General features: G+C 37.2%; 1 protein-coding gene across 1 annotated transcript in view; it reads right to left on the bottom strand.

Annotated features, from left to right (window-relative positions):
- LARS2 (leucyl-tRNA synthetase 2, mitochondrial) overlaps positions 1-22,963 on the bottom strand; it is an 82,819-nt gene that overhangs the window by 487 nt on the left and 59,369 nt on the right. The window contains exons 15-20 of the mRNA XM_030943528.1: positions 19,071-19,174; positions 17,724-17,906; positions 14,968-15,137; positions 13,900-13,977; positions 11,765-11,876; positions 5,261-5,388 (exon numbers count right to left, since the gene is read on the bottom strand). Of these exons, the coding sequence (XP_030799388.1) occupies positions 5,261-5,388; positions 11,765-11,876; positions 13,900-13,977; positions 14,968-15,137; positions 17,724-17,906; positions 19,071-19,174 (775 nt within the window). The remainder of the gene's footprint in view (positions 1-5,260; positions 5,389-11,764; positions 11,877-13,899; positions 13,978-14,967; positions 15,138-17,723; positions 17,907-19,070; positions 19,175-22,963) is intronic.

Here is a 22,963-nt window from a genome sequence, read left to right as displayed (position 1 = left end):
TTTCTCCAAACCCACACTTTCTAAGTAGAGGATAAAATCCTTCTTATCTCCTGTCCACCATAAGCTAAAACTCTGATTCATGATACAAAAAATTAGAGAAGTAGCCACAGGAAGTCTCAGTTTTGAAGACAGCAAGCAGCACGTGACTGTGCAATGCAGTGATCTTTTAATTTTAAAAACGTGATAGGCACATAAGCTGCACAAGATGTCTGGTGGGAGTCTTGGTTTGTACATACTTTTGGGCAGCAACTTGGATTCTTTACAGCTAAGCAATGTCTTGCAGAGATTCAAATGGAAGATCTATTATTTTTAGAAAAATAGGCTTTAACTTAGTGTATGTTGCACTCATTGTTATACACTGCACTCAACCCATGGCTCATTAATCCAACACTGACCACAAAGACGTCAGCTGCTCACTCAGCAACATCTTCCTGTGTGGGGCTGGTTTTCAGTGCAGCTTCCACCCTGGTTTTGCTTCAGTAGGGCAGAATCACGTAAGTAAAACTGAGTAAGCCCTTTGGTGGGAATCACCTTAGTTTATAAAATGGTTTTATAAATCCTTTCTATCATCCAGTAAGGGTAGATAACAGAGACAGACTACAGAGCCTGACTGAGTACTTTTCTGGAGCTGGCATAAAATTATTACAAAAGCTTTCAGATTTATATGGACTATTTTCAGTGCCTTAATGAAAAGAAGGTCAATCACACATTTTAGAAAATGAAACCATTCAAATCTTTTAATGCAGTTAATTGCATTACTTGCATAATAATCTATATAGGTACTGCAGATTTCTGAGCCCTAGGCATCATTTCAGGGAGATTTCAATCATCTAAAAGAAACACATATTGCTTCATGCAGTTTGGACACAAAAATGTTCACAACTTGGTTTTCACCTGTATTTTATCCAGGATATCTCCATGCAACATACAACAAATTAGAAAGACCTAGTTCACTTGCCTAGTTTGTATTTTATTTTAATGAAAATAAAATAATTTGTGCAATTCTATGAAAGAGGAAGTTGGGACAGATTTTTAAGGAAGAAGATGGAGTCTCAAATGCAGCAAGGATGAGCCACTTCTGTTTTTTGACTAGTCTTGACAATAATTTGCAGTGATGTCATTAGGCTTTTAATTACTCCTATGTGCATCCATAACGTGGCATCATAAAAGGCTGGCTGTGTTAAACTTTGCCTTTAGCATCTGGTGTAAAGCAAAAATCCTTGAAAAACACATAGGAGTTAATTTTTAAAGCTTTTATGAAAAATAACTACAAACAGTTCTTTCTGACAGGACACTTCAGAGAAGAAATGCATTCCACAGGAAAAAGAAAACAGTAAAATCCAAAGAGATATAGTTTTAGTGGGAATATAAAGCAAGCCTCTCAGCTTGCTGCTAGGACACGCAGCCTGCAGTTCAAAGCTATGCCTGCCTAGTTAAAATGTCATTCACTGTCCTCCATCACGCAAATTAATATGTCCCAGTGGATGGATGTTGGCAGGGGGAAATTTTCCACAACTAGCCTATTTGGTGCTGTTCTCAACAGAAAAGCCAAGCAGCCTAAATCAACTTGGTAAATAAATGACTGCTAGTGGTTGTGTTTTCCTAGAAAGGTCGAGAAGCCTGGGCGACCTGGCACTGTGTACCTTCCCACAGCACATCTCCACCTTCCCACAGCACATCTCCACCTTCCTACAGCATGTCTCCTGATCTTCCCACACTCTGCTCTGAGCTGGGACCATAATTTTATCAAACAGCAGATTGGTTATGGTTTCACCACGTGTTTGAGCATGGCTTTCATTATATCATAGGTATCATGAAGCATTTTAACACTATTCTTAAAACAGGCAGCGGCAGATTTCATCACATGCTGTGTGTAACAAGCATCCTAGCCACATATTCTTTTAGTCCAGGGCTTAGGTTCTCAGCAGGAGAAATGCCTTCTGCTATTCCTCCATCTCTCTCTCTGTATCTCACTAGACCAGCATAACCCTTGGCATTTCCAGGTAAAAATGCCACACAAGAAAATTGGGTGCTGGCAGCCTTGTTTCTCTGAAAAACCATGGCAAACTGCAATAGGAGAAATACACAAGTCTTGGGTCCTCTCTTCCCCTGAGGAAGGAAGCTGTTGCTTTTTTCTTCTCTTCTTTTCCTTAATTTCTTTTTTTTTTCCTAACATTTGACATTCTACACTATTCCAGATCTACAGGGAGCCAGTGGTAACTACAGAAGTTATAAAACTTGAAATGAAATCAAAGACTGAAAAATAAGCACCTTGAGGCTGCAGAGAGGAATTTTTAATTCAACTCAAATATTTTTTTACCATTGATGCATAATCCTTCTGAGAAGTTAGAAAGAAAATAAATATCTGTGCACTGTCAGGGCCTCCCTCATATGCCAAAGCAAGGAAAATGACACCAATTTTTTTTTTATTTATAAAAACATCAGTTTTAAGACCACATCTGCTAACAGTTCTGCACCACCTAGAAAGTGTGAGGAATGCTAGTCAGAAGTATTTATAGGATGAAATGCACACTACATTCAGGTCAGATTTTTCAGAGCATTAATAATATACAGTATAATTAAAAATACTCAACTTTGCAATAATATTTAGAGGAACAGGTACTGTGCATATCCAGTGAATTTAAATGTCTTTCTTGTAGGCAATTTATATTGTTTCAGCCAAGGATACAGTGAGCTGGTTGCTTTTGTTGCTTTGGGTTAAATATGGAAAGACATAACTCCAGCTCAGACAGGAAATAATGAAGTATTTTGTGTGAAGAGAAATAAACCCAGAATGTCTCAGCAGACAAATCCCTGGCAGCCTGAGGCAGTTTGATGGCTCGAGAAGAATAGGGTTGTGGCCCAAAGACTTGGTTTGACTGTACAGCCTTGTGAAGAGACACTGACTCTTTGCAAAACCAATTCCTCTGTATGGCGAGTGTTTCTTGGTTTAATGAGGGCAATTTATTTTTGCAGCCATACAAAAACCTTCAGTGTCCACAAGACTTCCCACATTCTGTGCACGTTCACATTCTCTGCTCCCCCACATCTCCCTTTTGCTTTACTCTTACAGTAGAAAGCCAAGCACACTCTGTAGGCACTATTGCTAAGAATTATTCCCAGTTCAGAAAAGCAACTTGTCTCTCTGGTCTTCCAGTCACTTGCTTTCTCAGAAAGAAGGTGTTTACATACATCATATAATTCCATGAATATATGACTGAGAACCCAAGAGTTGTTTTTTCTCTTATTACAACAAGATTATGCAAGGCTATGGCTTTGACAAAGTCAACCAGGAAAAAAACCAAAAATAATTTTAATAAAATTAATTGATTAAATTATTTTTTTTCTTGTTCCTTTTTATGAGAAGGGAATTTTCGTGTCAGCAGAAAAATATCAGTGAAATATTTAGGTATTTTCATGTTTGGTTGTGTAGTCTTAAAAACATTGTGTCCAAAGTTTTTTCTGTGTTGCTGAAGTTGTTATTTCAAAGATATATTTAATAACATGTTTGCTTTAACCACAACTGCGAAGACGTTTCTAAAATTACACAATTTCTCATTCATGACTTCCTTATAAACTGAACGCTGGAATTCAAGATGTTTGCTAGCTGTGCTTGGATGTGGAGGCTTATTTTGAGCTTGAGAGAAGTGGTCTACCTCAGTGAAGATTTTTACTCTTAGAACTCAATGCTTATCACTTAAAGAAAGAAAGAGAGGGCAAGAAAAAGGAAAAAAGCAATTCACCCACAGTGATTATTAGGCTAAGTCTTCTATTAACCCCAGCTGGCAATTGAGTCCTTCTTGGTTTGGAAAGATAACAATTGAAAATCTCCTTCAAAAAGACATACTCCTTGGTCATTGTTAAGTGTGTGTGTTTAATGTTGGAAACACTAGTGCTTTAACATTATTTCTCATTCTGTTCAAATAAACTGACTCCAGAGATCGGGCAAGATATGAAATTATTAGCAAAGATACTTTGATTAAGGAAATCTACAGCAAAATGGCTTCCCCTAAATTCAACCAATCTCTTCCCTCCTGAAAAAATTCAGCTCAACAAAAACAACCCAACTGCTTTGCTCCCTCCCTCAAAGGGACGAACAGAAAAAAACAGAACTAAAATGCATTGCTTCTGTTTCTTTTACACACAAAGAACATACAGTTTTACATGACCTAATGACATTTCTTCTATAGGTTCCATTTTCATTGAATGTCCAGAAACACAGAAAGTGTTTAAGCTGAAGTGTTACACTTAATTTAGAACATCAAAATTTAGATTGTTAGCATTAAAGATTATCCTTTGGGGAACAGTGAAAAAGGCAGGAGTCCTCAGATCTGGTAGTGTGCAACTATGTTAATTACTGACTAACACAGTGCCTGAGCACGAGGAGCTTGAAGGCAGGTGGAGCAGGAGTCAACCAGTGGAAGAGCTGAGTCCCTGCTCAGGGATCCCACACCTTTGGCTCCAGGCATCCATTCCCTCTGTGCCTGTCTAATGACCAAGGCTTTATAGTGCCTGGGAGCATCCTGAACACGTGCTAGTTAACTAGAGCCATAGGAAAGAAGACAGTAAATTACTCTGTGCACATGGTGGGAAACTGGAAGTTAACTAAAGGTAGCTACATATGCACTCTTCCACTGAACAGCCAGCTCCTTCCCTGGGCCACAAAGGGGTTTGAGCCCAAAGAGAAACTGGAAGTTATAACACTTCCAAAGATAGCTGGTTTTCTCAACCCCTATTCCTGCAAAGGGACTCTCCTGACATGTGCCAGAAATTCAGGCCAAGGCAGATGGGAAACATCATTTGGCAAAAATCACAATTTAACTGAGCTTATGATTGGTCTGTTAGGGAGCCATAGCACTACTGGCACCACAAGAAATATCACCCAATTACACATTTGTGTACAGGGCTGAGTTAATAAATGCACTGTCAGGCAAAAATCTGGGCCTGTATTGTGATCCTAGTTTTGACCTAGTATCATCTTTGCCCATGGCTGTTCATTGGTCAAATCTCCACAGGTACTAATATGCAGTCACTCTGAAAGATTTATACTTAGGGCATCTCTCTTACAGACTCACTATATCTTTTTGTTTAGGAAACCCTTTTAATTACTCAGCACAACTGTAATAGCAGCTTCTATTTTGAACTTTCGCTGGGCCATTTGCTATGGGAACTGACTTCCACATGAGAAGAAATTCCATCATCCTCTGGGCTCATAACACATTACTTGGCCACTACTGAAAATAAATCAAAATGCTCTTACCAGTACAGACATCTCCACAACATCGGATGGCTGAAGGTAATCTGGGTCTACTTTGGGCCAGGACTGATGCAGAACATCAACATCCCAGTGATGATGAGTACAAAGTTTATTCTGCATATGTGCCAAACCTGGAAAATGAAAACAGTACAACATTCCTCTGTATGTGGTAACCAGAACATTTGGTCTCTGGAATTTGTTTGACAAATTTGATCAGGATAAAGTTGACTTTAAAAGCAAGTGCCATAGGAGGAAATAACATTGTTTAGATTAGCATACAACACATTATAAACAGAAAGATTTACATCTTTGAAGCATTTGTTTTATACCACGAGTATGGATATTAACAATGTGGGCACACTTTAGATTTAAATTAACACTCTATAACTTTGCCAAGAGCACAGAAGACTGCTGCTTATTATTTTAAATTGTAATCCTGCAACACAAGCTGACCTCTGCTTCTAGAAGTCAACCATAATACTGCATTTATTTTCAGTAATGCCACCAGTTTGATTAGAATTTTACTAACAATTGAGAATGATAAATGATAATGCCTTATTTTACCACCTGTAATACGCTGGGTAGTTTCTAAATTTGCAAGTCAAGCTACTTGCAAGATTTTCTCTATTTTGTGAAGTATATTTTCTCACAAATTAAAGGTGATACAAAGGAATGCCTTGCAGAGCTTGCTCTCCTTCTTATGATTTTTACATTCTGAAACATTTTATCCTTCTTCGATTTTATTTTAAAAAATTTCTAAAATGGCTACAAGTGATCTCCTTTCATTAAACTGGTCTTCTCAAGATAATTAAATCCTGATTTGTTTAAGTAATAGGATAATAGGATGCAAGTAATTCTGAAGCTGCATTCTGTAACTGAATAGAAGCTTCTGAGTGGGATTTATGTTGCTGTTTACTGCAGCTATATAACAAAATACAAAGATTTCATTTAACAAGATGCTGTCAAATATAATCAATATTGATTGCTCTTGCGATTCTCACAGATCCAGGAGATTTTTAAATTAAAAGCATTCTCTGTGTATGAGTAAGAACACAGACTAAAACTTTTAATAAGCACATGCTTCATTCAGGACTGCAAAATGAAATCTCTTCTGTATGTGAAATCTCTTCTGGTTTAGGGAAACTCCATCAAAAGCATAAAGAAAACCCATCCACACAAGACTCACTGGTGAGACCGAGGCACTGAAGCTGTCCAAACCAGCAGGACAGCAGCCACAGGCACTCACCCAACCCATGCACAGAGCATACATCAATTCAGCTCCCTGGGTTGTTTAGACTAATACGGTGAGTAACAACAAACAGGGACATAAAGAGCACGCAGCTTCCTCCAGAAAAATCCACCACATTTTTGTCAGCGCTTTTTCGGACAAAGTGCTTTGGTAAAATGACACACAGCTGCGCTATTTGCTGAGTGACTCAGACAGGGACAGTGGGGAGAACTGATGGGAGCTATTTCTAATGGCAAGGAAGAACATGCACATTTCCTAATGATAACAACTATTTGTTAGGTAAAAAATTTATTAAAACAGCTCAGTGGCACTCATTTTGTGTATTTTTTTTTTTCTTTTGCAGCAGTAGCTCAGAAACTGAGAGAGCAAAAGATAGGAACTCAAGCAGAAAAAAATCTTCATATTGATGATTCATTATCACATTGACTGTAAAGAAAACAGCTGTTAGATTCTTTCCTTTTTGGCTTTTGATCACCCAGATGACTTCACTTCTTTCCAACTGATCACATGCTTTGTGGCAGGCGCATGCATGCTGGCCATTCCTTATTTTACTGTTGAAGAGAATTCTTCAGACTATTTAAAACCCACTTTCTGATATATCAGTTTCTATCTACAAAAGCAAAACCAGGGTCCCTTTTAATTCCTGTGGAGGCCGTCAGTCCTAATAAACTGTCCAATAAAAAAATAATTAAAATTTATCCTGAAGCAAAGTGTGAGTAAGCTCAGTGTCAATCTTTTGGTTCATCTTCTTGCTACAAAATTAGCTATGAGCTCACCCATAGAAAAAGAGAGTAGAAAAGTCAACAGAACTAGTTTGAGAAAACAGTTTGAAAGGAAACCAAAATGAAGGTTTTAGTTATGTTGCCTGTTTGGCTTCCTGCCTTAATTCACATTTTGTAAGCTGTAGAACACAGAAAACATAATGATTTGGTTTGTATTTTCATAATTCAACACGCTAAACCAGAAACTTTATCACCCTGATCCAGAATGGTGATTGATAAATTAAAAATGGACTATTTCTGAAACTTTGATTGTGAAAACATGTAAAACAACTTTTATTGTCTTACTGTACAGGAAAGTGCCTAGTGAAGTGCATTTTGCATCATATTTTTTGATGTATTTTGCTTTTATGGCTACAGATTCTCTTGCAGATGCAGGACAAAAAGCTAACAGTATATTTTTTACTTACTGTAAGCTTTTTACTTCTATGTATCCATCTGTACAGGACAGATCAAACACAATACTTGTGCTCAGTCTGAAGTCCTGGTCTTGCTATTGGATCTGCCTCAACGGACTTCTACTGACTAGCAAGCAAATATTAGAGCAAGGTTTCCCTAACCAGCAACTCACAGCATTGGAACCCATTTTAAAACACCAAGTTAAACGAGTAGTGTAGTGTAAATTAGCAAGTTGAGAGAAAGAGGGGACTGGACCAGTCTAACAACTTTTCAGCTCAGGGCAACGTTTTACTAGCATTACAGGAGTATTTCATAAGCATAATACTTCCCCTAAGGTGCTATTTGACAGGGCAGAGCAGATTCTCATTTTAAAGAGATTTTAAAAGGAAGACGTGGGAGCAGTTGTGTATCAGCAAGGTGTTGGAACAGAAAGGTAACTCTAGTCTTACAGAAAAAAAGCGCTGGAAAAAAATTAACTGTAAAATTTCAGTAATTGTGCAGCTACTTAGACATAAAATTATGCAGGAGAGAGGAAAAGTTGTGTTAATGAAGTAAATTGAGAAAGAGCTGGCTTGTGACAAGCCCTAGAGAGGTTAAAGTGGAGAAGGAAATGAAGATGGAAGTCTTAATGGGTGATAAAAAGGAAGCTAATGAAAGCATCTGAAACAATGGCAGTATCAAAGTTTAGGACTAGGGATTTTTGAACAGAAAATTAAGAAGATCAGAGGGGGATGTACAAGATGACTCTGAGGGTGAATACCCAAATACTGCGAGTTTAATAAAAAGTCAGATCAGGAGTGTGTAAGGGCAAGTGAAGAGACATTTTGAGTGAGTATCTACTAGCCTGTGAAACCTCTTTCTGGCATTGTTGCCATGTTAATTTGTTCTTTATATTCTCCTTACTATTTAATGAATCTCCCTGTTTGACAGATTTGGGCAAGTTACATATCCGAAATTTCTTTCTGCAGCTCAGGAAGAATATGTCTGTCAGTCATATGTGAAACAATCTGCAATCTCAAAGAAATGGTGACAGCTGTTTCCAGACAGCTCTGAGAAAACCTGTATACCATTGGTATAGTAGTACAGAACTAGGATGTGAAAAGCCTGGGTTACTGTAAGCCAACTCTAGGATGTGCTTGCAATCCAGCAAACTCCACACAAATCCTTTTAACTTTCTTAAAACAATCTGTCTTCCTCCATTTGAAAGACTTTCTCTACTTCCTCTTACGCTATTACTCTTGGAGAAAAAAAATTAATCTCCAAATCATGTTTCTTACAGGATTTGTGAAAGGGGATTTCTACATTCAGATTTTCAATTAAAACCTGCAACATCAATTAGCTTTTACTCAACTCCATTCTTTTCAGAAGGCTTTTTGAGCAAGGGCTGAATTCAGACAAATCCTTGCAACAGAGCTATTGTAGTGACAGTTTAAATATTGCTTAGACAATGATACCATTAAAAATTAAAAAAAATTATGTTTGATTTCAGTATTTCCTAAGATATGTTTATCAAAGGTGTATATATCTTTCATGAGCCATCTCTAATAAAAATTTAGCAACTCACAATAAGCAGTTTCATATCCTTGTCTGAACAGTAAAACACTGTACTACTACAAACAAACTAAAAAACACCCTCTCAAATGGTGTCTGTATATTCCTTAGATACAAGGTTTCAGGAAGGAAACAGATTTCCTCATCCTGTTAGTGTTCATAAACTGCCAAGATATCAGCCGGATGAACTCTTCCCACACTGAGGGGCTACGGCTGCTTTTTATGTTATTGAGTGATAAACCAGCGCATTCTCTGCACAATTAACACCAGCAGGCTGACAACACCAAAAACTGCTCATCCTCTAAGGGAGGAGAAGAACTTCTTCACACACTAAGTATCATGGGTTGCTGTTCAGCTGCTGAAACGTGAGGCACTTACAGAACAGCAGTCAAGCAGCTTCCATCAAAGACTGGGGTCCACTGCTATAGGTGCAATTTATAGAACTAACAATATACAAACTCCTTTTCCTGACCAAGTTACGAAAGCGGAAGCAGCATTATCCTGACATTTAGATGCAAAGACAAGGTACAAAAGGAGAGAATTATTCTCTCTGAGTATGGAGACTAGAGCATGGAGAAAACTAAACAGAGTAGTTAGAAACCTTAATTTTCATATTGAAATTATTTAAAATAGTAAAGTATCATCGCTTATACACAACAAAGTTTGAGAAATTGGTTACATTAGAACAGCAACAGGACTTGGTGGAACTAGAGTGCAATTCAAAACTTGGGGAATTTTTAATATGAAATCTCAATCCCAGGACAGAACTGAGAGATGCTGGCTATTTCAAAATAATACAGTATTCTTACCACAATGCAGCATTCAAATGTATGCACATTCTCCTGATAAAATTGTTTAATAACTTCAGTATAGTGCAATGATTACCATGCTAAAAGATACTGTCATTTTCAAATTTAGTAATAAAATTCTTCAGGCAGTAATCAACACACTATGGTTTTTAATGATTGCTGCACTGAATTACAGTGCACATGTCTTTGGACCACACAAGTAAAATTTTTACTTTAAATGCAGACAGAGGCTGAGGACAATACACTTCCAATTTTTATATGCTTCCTTTTGATTCTTACATCAGAGGGAGATACAGAAAATGTTTATCATCTTCATTCTCCAGTGATTTTAGTAGCAAGGAAAGACTTCCTTATCTAACATTCAAAAAACTACAGGATTAAGCTTCGTGTTTGACAAGCTGTTAATTAAGATACCCTAGTGCTCTTTGTCATTTTATCAACCATAGCTGATAATTCTGAATTTCCTAACATGTATTAGAATTCCAAGCTTAGAAGGCACTGTATGTATAAGTAATTATCCTGAATCTCTTCTGTCTCCATCTCAACCACTGTAGAAAACAGTCATGCTAATTGCTTTTATTTAGAATTATTTTAATTAAATGGCACATCATCGTATACGACCAGATGGATCACGTCTGATGACACTCTTTATTCTACACTTAAACTCCTAGTAAGACATTTTTAAATCAGTTGAAATGAAAACACATGCAAAAAACCCAACTCACTCTCCCTACCATACCTTGTTGCTTCCACAGGCTCTGCTTCTTTGTTACTGCTTTGAACAAGAGCAGTCTTTCCTTGGCAATTAACATTGCAGGCCATGCCCAACACTGAAATACCATCAGTTTAGTAGCACTGCTCTGCAAACACTTGAATGCACAATGTTTTTTGCGATGACCATTGAAAATAAAACCATTAAAACAGCATCCAAAAGCTAGCATTAGGTCCAAAACCACACAGCAGTTTGTGGCCAGCCACAATGCAGAATATATTCCTATCTTCCCACATGCATCTTGAGACTTTTCCCAATAAACCTTACAATCAGTTGCTAAATTCTGGCACGCGCATCCCTTATTTCACAGGCTTTAACTGTATCAGCACCATGCAACTTAGCCCATTTGGTATTCAGACCTCTACAACTGTGACAGGTCATAGAAAAGATACCCTGTCTACAATTCCCATTCTCCACGGCAGGTCAATTTACAGCACAGCATCCCTCAGTCTCTGGAGCATCCTAAAAGGACAGGATTTTTATTGAACATTCCTTTAGTCTTTTTAGTATCCAGCCCTCTGATATGGTTAGCTTTGCCTGAATTCCTGAAAGAAAATATTTGTAGTCCAAAGGCTCTGACACAGTTACTTAAAAAAGAGCTGTTTCTGCCCTGGTGTTCAGCTCTTAATAATGCCATCCATATTGAGGAGCAGTTAGCAGCTGACATATGAATTCCTCATGCAAGTCCTGTCTTGAATTGTTCTTCTAGCTCCCTTTCTCCAACTAGTTTCAAGAAATCCACCTCTGTATAGAAGGAAAAAGAAACCAAAGGCAGAAAGGAGAGATGTGGGAATGACACAAAGTTCAAGTTTGTTTAACAATTACGACAGAAAGTGACAAGCTAGATAAAGAGTTCAGAGGTAAGTGACACACATGTGCTGAGTTACAGACATTTTTGCAAATTTCTTGTCCTTTTTCCTAGAACACCTGTATGAAGTTTACAAATACCTTTCCACATCTCTGATGCAATGTGGGGAGCCATAGGTGCAACCATAATGCAGAGGGAAGCCAAAGCATCTTCAAATTCTGTGCTGTGGAGAACAAGAGGCCGAGGAGCTTGCTGAGTGAAAAAGCAAGGAAAAAGAAACAAACTATTAACATTCTGAGGTGGGGAGGAAAGTAGCTTAATTAAGAAGAAAATGCAGTAATAAAACCTAAAATCAATGTCTATGCTAAGGAGAGTGCATTTTCACAATAAATTGGAAACATGAAAATGGAGAATTAAAATCACAACTCTTGGTCACAGAGTGCTCTCTAACACTTAGAAGCTGATCCTGAAGAGGCTGATGAAGACCCTTGGGGATCTGCTCTAGCATCGAACTCTGAACACACACTCATGTGGACAAGAGTAGCCCACAAAACCATTTTTAGTGCTGCCTTTCTAGAAGTGCAATCTTAGGCAAAACCAGAGCTATCTGAGAAGAGGCGAAGCACTTGTATATGACAGTCAAACTGTGCTGAATGCAACACAGATTTTGTTGGGACAATGTTCCCTTCTACAGGATCATCGGGTGGCTTCAGTAAAGCTGAATTTAGTGACTAAGTGAGGTTTTAGAGCTGAAGGAAACTTTGGGAATGAAAAGCACAGCAAAGTCTTTTACAGTTTTATGTTCTCATTATTTTAGTAAAGTGTTGGGCTTCTTTAGTATAGGAAATGTGCAATTTCTGGAAAAAGGTGACTGACAAAATTTGAACTTCATTTCCCCATTTAACTTAATTTAGGGAAAACTTAATAGAAATGATACAGCACTAAAAGTAATCAGATGAATTTTTTTTTTTCTTTGCCTAAGAGATTACATCCCATGGCAAATTCAGCTGATGAATTTATTTTGTAATCCATCTCTCTAATGCAACAGCACAAAAAATGTCAATACATGTCAACTTACAAGAATTATTTGATGTGATGAAAACTCATTCTCATCAACTAGAAAATTGTCCAAAACCAGTGATTTGCTTGACCGCAAATGTTGTCAGAGGGCATCTTATCACTTATAGTGCAAACTATATTTGAGTAAGTTTTAGCAACTGCTACCCACTTTCAATGTTTAATCCTTGTCCACCTCTCCACTTCCTCCTTTTAACTGGGAGTAAAAGAGGAAGTGTCAGCATGCTATGTGGAAACTTACTCTTCGAAGATACTGCACTGTCTTCTTTGTTCAAGAAATACATCATTGTTCAAGTATCTGGCTGTCTGTAGGACCCTGAATTTCATTTTTTTTAAACATTCATTCCACCAACCATTAGCCCCAAATGCCTATGAGTCATTGAGTTGGAGATAAAGAACTGGGTGTTACCTTCCCCACACCATACAGGATGCCAGACCTAAGTTGTTTCAGTACAGCACCTGTGCACAACGAACTTAACTTTTTGTTAAGTTCCTTGATTTTGCTAATAAGCGCCTTGGAATCCATAATGTATAAAATGGTATTTCAATAAAGAAGATAAAGCTTTCAAAATTATATTTAATTTCTGGTCTATATCAGGTTACCATTATATGCCTGAAGGATTGCTCAACCAGATCTAAGAGTAGTAACAAAAAATAATTATAATAGTTTATTATATTTAATCTATCACCACAGGCTGATAAACAACATAATCTAAATTAAAAATCTTAAACCTTAAGTTCAGCAGTGTAAGTTGTCTTTGAGGACTGACTGTGTATGATTTTCCTTGCAAAGAATAACCCTTTTAAAATCAGAATTTTTGGTAATTCTATAATGTACTACTATACCTAGCTACCTATGCAACTTGGCTAAAATCAAGAGAACAAAGAACAGAACTAAACAAAATGTATCCTCTTCAAATTACAGGATGCAGACATAAACATCAGAATCTGGTCTAATCTGATCTAATACCATCAAGCTCCTCCTGCAAAACTGTTTATAATTCAGGGTTACAGTGATACCAGAACATGCTTTTGAACTGAGTGTAACTCAACAAGGCTCTTGACTTAGTAATACTGTTTATGAAGTTAATGACTTACAGAAAGCTGGACCTATAGTTCAAGCAGCTCCTGCTTGGTAGAAAGACTGACAGGAGCAGTGTCTGAGAGAAAAACACCTTCATTAATATCACATACTTACATGGAGTACATTTGTGAGGCTCATCAATCGGGAAATAGCTGCATTGAACAAATGATCCTTTGTGAAGTATTCAGTTACCTGTATTAGAAGAAAAGGTCTGTCATTAATTACTTAAAATTTTCAAAGTCAGAATACTGGGTTTTTAAATGAAAAACAATTACTGGTAATCAATTTCAGTTTGTGAAATATGTGCATCTTACCTCATATGAAAATCACTCTGGTATGCAAAAACATCATATATGCAATCACAGGTGTGGAGGGGAAAATAACAATCATATTAAAATTCAATTGATTAGCTTCCCTTCTGTTTCAGGGTTTAAAATGTTTCAATCAATGAAAAACGTGCATTATCACCCTTTATTTCCTTTAATAAAATATCTTCCCTTTGCCCCTTCAAGAGGCTTTCTCTCTTGTAAATCCATTTATACTGGTGAAGACTTGTTCATAGATTACAAGATTAGAATTATAAAGTCTGTTAAATGATCTGGAATATCCCTCACAGCAGGGTTTAAACTGGCAAAAGTTTTTATCCACAGAAAATTACGTGAAGTTAATTTTGCAGGTATTTATGTTTCCTTCTGAGTCTTGGATAATTGAATTGATTCCAATCACAGCAGGAGACAACAGATAACAAGAGATGAACAAGCACTTCAGTATTTTTTTTCAAGACTATGCTAATATATTTTCACCAGTGGCTTTTTTCATTCTATATGAAACAGCAGGCATGATAATGAGATATGGAGCAAACAGACCAAAGCTTTTGTTAGGGTAACGTACAGAACTCATCTACGGTTTTGTTACTTGAAATAGAGTTACTTGAATCCCAGATTGATAGAACTTTAATGTCATAACATTTCATTCCTTAAATGAGGCATACATCCTTTAAATAAGTTTTGCCCCACAAAATTTGTAGGTTGACAAAATTGTTTACATAAAGAATAATTCAGTTAAAAAAAATAGTTACTCATCTGGGGAAAAAGCTTTTGGCTCTGTAAATCAAACATATGGTTTTAGCATAACAAGCAACTTATTTAGCAATTTAGAAACTATGTAAGTGTTTCTTTTAACCTCAGAAATCACCAGATTCTTCTGCTCCCAGATCTTTCTGACTTCAGCCTTCTCTTTTTTATTCAGAAGTTCAGGATTGGGCATGGTCCCTGAAGTTCTTGCTTCAATAAGTTTGGTTACAAGGGCCCAGAGGCGCGTCTGCCATCTCTGAACGCCGGGCATGGCATCAGCTGAGATTAATGAAAGATTTCAGAAACAAATGTCAGTTACAAGTAAAGAATCCAAAACTTTAAAGAAAAGCAGGAACAGAACATTGGAGTTAAACATTTCTTTTAAAAACACTCTATTTTAAATGAAAGACATCAATGCAATTAAAAATGTCTTTACAAGTAATGCTGAGCTGCTTTAATGGAAAAAAAATCGTTAAGTATTTTTCTGCAATGACTTTGAAACAGATATATATAGCAAGAATACAGCATAGAATATTTACTAAAATCTGTAAAATAGCCCAATATTATGTCAATGCTAGAATGCTCATCTGTTTAATGACTCCACAAAGGAGTTGTATGAGCTCTCATTTTTTGAACTCATGGCAGAATGCAAACACATACACAAGTATGCATATACATATCTTTTCAAATTGAGAAGTTTTTTTTCAAATTTGATTTTAGCAAGTATGTACACTTTTGTTGCTAGAGCTGCTATTATGCTAATGCATATAGGCTCTGACCCTTGGTACCTTCCTTTGACACAGATTAGTTTGGGATGGGGAGACTATGAAGCTGTTGACCTTGACCCTGAAGCATCAGTCCTACTCCATGGCTGCTCACACCACAGAAGAGAATTACATGAGCCCTGCCTTAACGTACACCACTGAGAGGACAATAATCTAGTCTGAAGGGCAATCATGCAAAGGCTATCCCATCCAGAGGAGAGAAGGATCATGACAACTGAGAACCACTATTTAACATTCTCTGAATAAAAAAATTTTCTGTGATGGCTTTGCATGGAAACGTTTTGGTAGGGAGGGGCTACAGGGATGACTTCTCTGGGAAGCTTCTAGGAGCTTCCTCCATGTCTGACAGAGCCAGTTGAGCCCAGGAAAAAGGGAGGGATGAAGGGAAGGTGTAAATTTGGTTTTACTTCTCATTATTCTAATTTTGACTGGTATTACATTAAATTAATTTCTCAGTCAAGTCTGTTTTGTCCATGATGGCAAATGCTGAGTGATCTCCTTGCCTTTACCTCACCCCACGAACCTTTTGTTGTACTTTTCTCCCCCTATCCAACTGAAAAGCAAGGAGTGACAGAGCAGCTTGGTGGGCACCTGACATCCAGCCCAAGGTCAAACCCAACACAACCTGCCTAATTTCTTTAATTTAAACATTCATAATGTTGTTATCATAATAAGTTCAGAACAAAGCGTAAAGATATTTAAGAGATGCTTTTCACCTAACTTTCTATTTTCTTCTCCCCTGGAAATATCTTTAGGCAGCTAAAATCTACTTTTGTTCACATTTTCCAATACTTTTAACATGAAATGATGCCAAAATCTTCCTTTGTACTTCTTAAGTGGTAAACAGGTTGGCTTGAATGACTAAATACATTTTTGCTAGCATTATAACTGCATGTGCTTAGCTTTCTTACAAAAATGTTTAATCATCAAGCTCTCATATACTTTGCAACTAAGATTTGGTACACACTATCCTCACAGTAATTCAATTATTCAATTTTCAAGATCAGAAAATACAGCAAAAAGTTTGTGCATCACCAAATTAGCTGCCTCAGAGGGAACTGTGTACCTGTGTAGTGTTTGGGATGCAGCTGTTAAGGCTCAATTCTAAGTGATCCATTTTTTTAAGAGTTCTTTTCAAATGCCTAGCTCTCTACTGTTGTGATTAGGTGGTGACAGAAAGCCAGCTGAGAACTCACAAAGCCCACTCCTCCAGTACATAAAATAGTGCAATAATATATAAAGGAACACAAATTAATAAAAAGCATGACAGACACAACTGAAATAAAGTTTAGTGCAGGCTGAACTAAGTGGCAAGAACTTAACATGTGAAAGAATGAAGAACTACACTGTTTGAAACCAGGAATGGAGTGTTTTATTAAAGCCTTATGCAACAGGAAGGTGAAATGTAAATGAATACATAAGACTACATTAAAATGTATGAACCACAGTAGATAAAAGAAATTAAGACCTTTCAGTATGAGGAATTGCATGACAGGAATAAATAAGTGCACAGAAGGGTAATTCTTAACTTATTCAAGAAGTAAGCTCATAAAAATGTCATATCTAGAAATATTAATTACTAGGAACTCTGATTATCTTCTAATGAGATTCTTTCTGAGAACTATTTCATAGTCCAGCTTACAAAAGCCATTGCATGTGTGTTAATAAACAGAAATAGCAAAATATTGTAAAGTTGCATCTCTGATCTGATTAGAAAAAAAACCAGATTATAAAGAAAAATAATTTCCAGTTAATCAATTAGTGCTGATTAAAAAAAGATAATGAGGTCCAAGTTTTCAGAAGAAAATACAACTTAAGAAGTAGTTTTCTTATGTGCTTTTAGCTTATAACGGGTAAACTGCTTGTAATAATCTTGTAAGTTTGCCTCTCAGTGACAACTTTGTGACTCTCTCTCCTTTAAAAGAAACAAAAAATAAAACCTGTTTATGATACTTTTTTGATTCATTTTTTCCAAAACTTGGGCATGAAGAACTGTATTAATTTTGTGTTTAAAATATACTACTTGAGAAAAAAGAAACAAATCCACAAGAAAACAAACTACAGAAATAATCTGACTTACTTTTAGCATCCCACAAAATGTCTTGCTCTGGAGGAGCAGCAAACAGGATGTAAAGGCGCAGGGTGTCGATGCCATACTCTTTCACTATTTCCTCAGGGTCTACTCCATTGTACTTAGATTTGCTCATTTTTTCCCAAGCAACTTGGAGCTTCTCACCAGTTTTTAGGTGAACTGGTTCACTTCCTAAAAATTAAGACATACAAAACCAATGAAACAAATTTTGCTCACTTTTAACAGCAATTAATTTTGTTCCCTAAGCATGAGAAGAAACAACTGCTGCTAGCGGGTTTTTTTTCCAAAATAGCTTAAACAAGAATACCACCCATTCCAAACACTCTTTTCTCTCCCAAATTTTTCTTGTGTTAATGTTTTTAACACCAGTAATATCCTAAAGCTTCCATCACATCATGATAAAAAGTCTCCTACCACTTGGAACCTGTATCTGGCATGCATCCTAAATGCTGCCTTGACAGCTCCTGATATTTAAACTCTTTTATAACCAGGACATTTAAAACTTCCTAGATAGGTGTACTGATTTGATAAAATTCTGACCTGCACTTAGCTTTTGCAAATAACAGAGTTATAGGTTCCAATTGCAGTAAGTTATCTTGAAAAGAGTGTGTTTTCTCTTGCATGAATTTAGGGACAGAGTGGGGCATTTATACTGAAAAAGGTGCAACTGAGTAAAACCCTCTGCTAAAAAACCCCAATCTTTCCTAGAAGAAAACAGGGAAGCAGAGAATGGCAAAACTTAAAGGGTGGATTGGTGGGTTAATTTTTAATTGTCTTACTGGATACAGGGCTTGTATCTAGTGCAAACAAGGATGTATGAGAGGAATGCTTAAGAGAGGCAAATATGACCAAACATTTTTGTTATTGCAGGTGCCATAGCAATGACTGGTCCAGCTTATGCAGTGAAGGCTCTGCAAAGAACTTGAGAACGACACTGTTTCCTAAAGGTTTTACATTCCTAATATCTACTGAATACACCTGCACCTGTGTTAGTTTTGCTGTAATGTTTTTGTAGGTTTTCTGTTTGCTGGGACTAACTGGCTCCATTCAGCAGGCTGCTGAGCACTGTCTTAACAAAACTGACTTCTGATCTTTTGGACTATACTGGAGCCAAAATAATACTACAGCACTGTTTCTGTGTTTGGATGCAATTAAAAGCTGCTGTATTAGTAGGATCTCTGTGTACTCAGCAGCATGTGTAAATCCAGAACTCACAGAAGCTGCTCTCTAGTTTAAATATTAGATTAATTTTCTCTTCCAAATTTTCCCAGCACTGAAGCAGTCCCTGGCTTTAGGGATGCACCTATGCTGATTTTCCCATGCAGTTTCTCTTACCAGTGAGATCAACCTCCTCTCTCTTCAAACACTGGCCTGTTGTTGTTAGTCTGAATGTCTGATTCTTGATAAGACCTTGAACCAAGAGCTTATGGAATGGTTCCCTAAGGATGGAAAGAAAAAGAAACTTCTCTGTTGAAAAGAGCTGTCAAAAGCATACTTTATGATAAGCCTCAGGTGTTGAGCCAATCAGGCACAATTTTTTAATGAAACAAGAATTTCAAGTTGACTATACAAAAATAGTTGTCACCTTTGAAAGAGTACTTTGTGCATTGATTAATGGTGGTTGGCAATTCTAAGTATTTATTTGGATTCTGCTCACATTCTTGTACCCTAATTTAGTACTAAGTTATTCTAACATCACTTTTCAAATTAGCATATGGATAACACACAGAAGTTTCTTGTACAATAGTACAGTTTCCCTAACTTCAAGCTAAATCTCTTGCGTGAAAGCATTCAAGTACCTGGCCTCACTGTCTTACAAATATTTAGCTCTAGCTTCTCTCTGAGGAGCACAGGATTTTGAACAAATCAAAATGCTGTTGCACATCTCTTTCTATAAACAGACAGAAAGAGGAGATAGATGTTTCTCTAACATAAGCACCCACATGCCTTGGCCCTTTGCAGAACTAGCCAGGAAGGGCTGGCTGTATGAAAAAGTGTACTAGAAAAAGGACAATGCTGAAAAGTTCATATCTCAGTGCATCAATTTTTTAGCACCTTACTTTTCTAGCAAAATTTACATCAGGGAGAGTAAACTCCCATTAAATGAGTATATGACAGAGCTAAAAAGAGCCTTCAAAGGCAGTGAGACTCAGCAAGAAATAAACTCCAAGTAAACACTGCTCTGGTTGACACACTATTGTGGCCCCTCCTTTAATGATCTTGCATTTCTAATGCATTCAGTCACAGGTCTGTCACTGTTTTCACTGAAAAAAAAAGGCAACAAAATTAATCTCTAAAGCTTTTGGCTCCCATTCAGTAGAATAGGAAAGTAAGGCAGTTCTAACACAGCTTTAAGAACAGTAGGGGCCAGGGAAGGAGGTATGGAGCCAGTCTCAGAAAGCACATACAGTCTGGAAGCCTTCTCATGGGACCCTCCAACACAGGGACATCAGTGACCATAATTTTGGAGGACACGATTGTCAGCACTGGTTAATACCGACTTGCACCTCCTAATGCTGACATATATGTGCAACATCAAACAATCTGAATTTTCTACACCTTTTTACCTAATGAAACCTCAAATATGTACAAAACAACTTACGTAAAAAGGATGCATTATTTCTATTAACTTGTTTTTAAAAAGTAGAGTATATCCATCTAAAAAAAAAGTAGCAAAACCAGACTTACATATTTTATTTATTATGTGTACAAAAAAGTCATAATCCAAAACATGATTCACTGTTAAGGAGTTAATATAGTATTTTAAATTATTAAGAAATATAAATTACATGAAAATTTATCTCACAATTTAAAAGTAATTTAATAAAACAATTAAAGTATTATTAAATGATAGAACAATTAGGCACATTTCTATCATATTAAAGCAGGTATATTCCAAGTACTAGTCCTTAAACACTTTTGATGACTCTGAAGTAAGAAGATATTTGAAAACAAAACTATAAACTGGGAGAGAAAGTAACAGGCTTCATATTTTATCTTCAACATGCTCAAGTTTGAACATGAGCTTCCTTCCTTGTATATTCTGTACACTTATAAATATTGGGCAAGTACTGGCACATATTGATGTATCACTCAGTCACAAAGAAGTATGAATCTCTGCCACACCACTTGGTTTTAGCAACAATGTTAAGTAAGAGCAACTCAAGCATCTCTACAAATATTTTGTAGATGATAGTTCAGAGGCTGATGAAAAATCTTGTTGTTTAGAAGTAAAGGAACTTAAGGGAATGAGAAATGAAGTCAAATTTAGACAGTAAAATGAAGAAAAACTATTTCAAAAATAGGATGCAAAAATAATCTAAAATGACAAAAAATTATTATAAATTATCCAAGTGAATTAGAAGGTAAAAATTGGGAACAAAAACTTTGTAACCCTATCAACAACAATGGTGGGAAAATGCTTCAGGATAAAACAGTTTATGATACATTTCTTCTGTCTCTACAAACTAGAGACATAAGACCACAGGGGAAAAAAATCCCTCCCTATCATTCAGTACTTCAGTCTGTTTAAGATCTCAAACAGTTATTAAAATAGCAACACTTCCTGCTATCTAAAGTAAAGCTAATGAGGTAGCCAGATCATCCAAATCAGATAGGGCTCTCCACTGGAAGTGATTTTTCAAGGAACACTTATTTTTAATGACAAAGAGTTAGTTCAGATCATACGCCAAGTTACTAAAAACTGAATGCAGGAACAAGCATTTCTTATTTTTGTTTATGCTGACAGAGGCTACAAAAATGCAATACAAAATACATTACCAAGTATGGGGAAAAAAACCCCAACCATGTGTCCCTAGTGGGAGACCGCAGGAGTATGGAGACATGCCCAAAAGGAGAAAGCCAGAGCCCATCTGCTGAACACAGGGCTCTAAACCAAACCGAGCCCTGCACTGTGTTTAGTGATTTTGGCAGTGTTGTGGTGGCTCCCTCTCCCGTTCACATGCGGAGTTACACTTAAATTCATGTTAATAAAACTGCACACCTCAAATAATCCCCTTCAGAGGCAGGGATGCACTTCTTGGCTGTAAGGGAACTGCCAAGGAGCTGGAGCACAGCAGGGATGATGCAATTCTGACCTCAATAATGCAGCACGCATGGTCATGGCATCATAAATACCTCCTGATCCAAAACACCAAGAATAATGAAATTAAGCCACTTTCAGACACACTGACATTTCTGGCACAGAAGAGGAGTCTGGAGTTCCTCTGAATGCTTGATCATGTTTCAGACCGTAGATATAATGGAATGGGATAGGCTTTCACCTGCCTGTGAAGTTTGTTTGTGCTAATGCTGGAGTATCTGCACTGAGACCTTGCCATATTACAGCTTTTGATCATGTTGTACATCCCACCAGCAAAGTGTGCCTGACACCTCTGAGAAGGATCAGCTGTGCTAGCCATGAAGTCTGTAATCCTTTCCTTCATCTTTTCCTTTCTCTAATGTTCATATACAGGTTCATCTCTATGAGAGACCAATGTAGGACCATGCAATGGATGGTAGGGCAAGCACGACAGACAGATCAGGAATTCCTGCTCAGTGCTATGTTCTCATGTTCTTTGCTTTGTTCTGTGCAGGGTGATCAGCAGGACTTTCAATCCTAGTACAAATGACCTGGCTGGAAGAACTCTGTGGAGCCTGCCACAGTGATAAAACAGTGAATTCAGGAGAAGGGATAGCCCTAGCAAGGGAGCTCACTGCACGTATTTGCACCCTGCACCTTTAGAAAGGATGTGAGAGCCCGAGTGCTGTGCCCTGGAGTGAATACAAGACCAGAACAGTCACTATTGGCTGAGTTCAGGGGGCTGTGAAACCTGCTGCTAGATACAGCTCTGCAACCTTGTGGAGGTGACTGAAGGATGTGGAAACCAGTAATTTTAGGCAAAAAAGAAAACAATATTGAATGTTCAAGATTCCACACAGTTAACAATTGAGAGCTTTTGCTTAAAATCAGCTCTAGAGACCTAAATGAATGCAGAGAAGCTGTAGCATTGTTCCTTCACAGAATAAGCTATTTCTGTCACACACAGATCTTTTATTCTGTAACTCAGCTATGTGAAAAATAGTGCTTTCTTACTCAGCAGATTTGCCCTCTATCAGAGTCAAATCTGCTGACTTAACGGCAACAATAAAATTTTTTATTGCTTTCTAACTCTTTAGGGAGAATGTGCTAGATTCCATTTCCAATAATTCATCAGACAGAAGTGATT

The sequence above is a fragment of the Camarhynchus parvulus genome, chromosome 2 (assembly GCF_901933205.1).
Source record: "Camarhynchus parvulus chromosome 2, STF_HiC, whole genome shotgun sequence".
In the NCBI taxonomy this organism is placed as follows: Eukaryota; Metazoa; Chordata; class Aves; order Passeriformes; family Thraupidae; genus Camarhynchus; species Camarhynchus parvulus.
The sequence above is the reverse complement of the archived record's forward strand: the minus strand, read 5'-3'. Positions and strand labels throughout refer to the sequence as shown.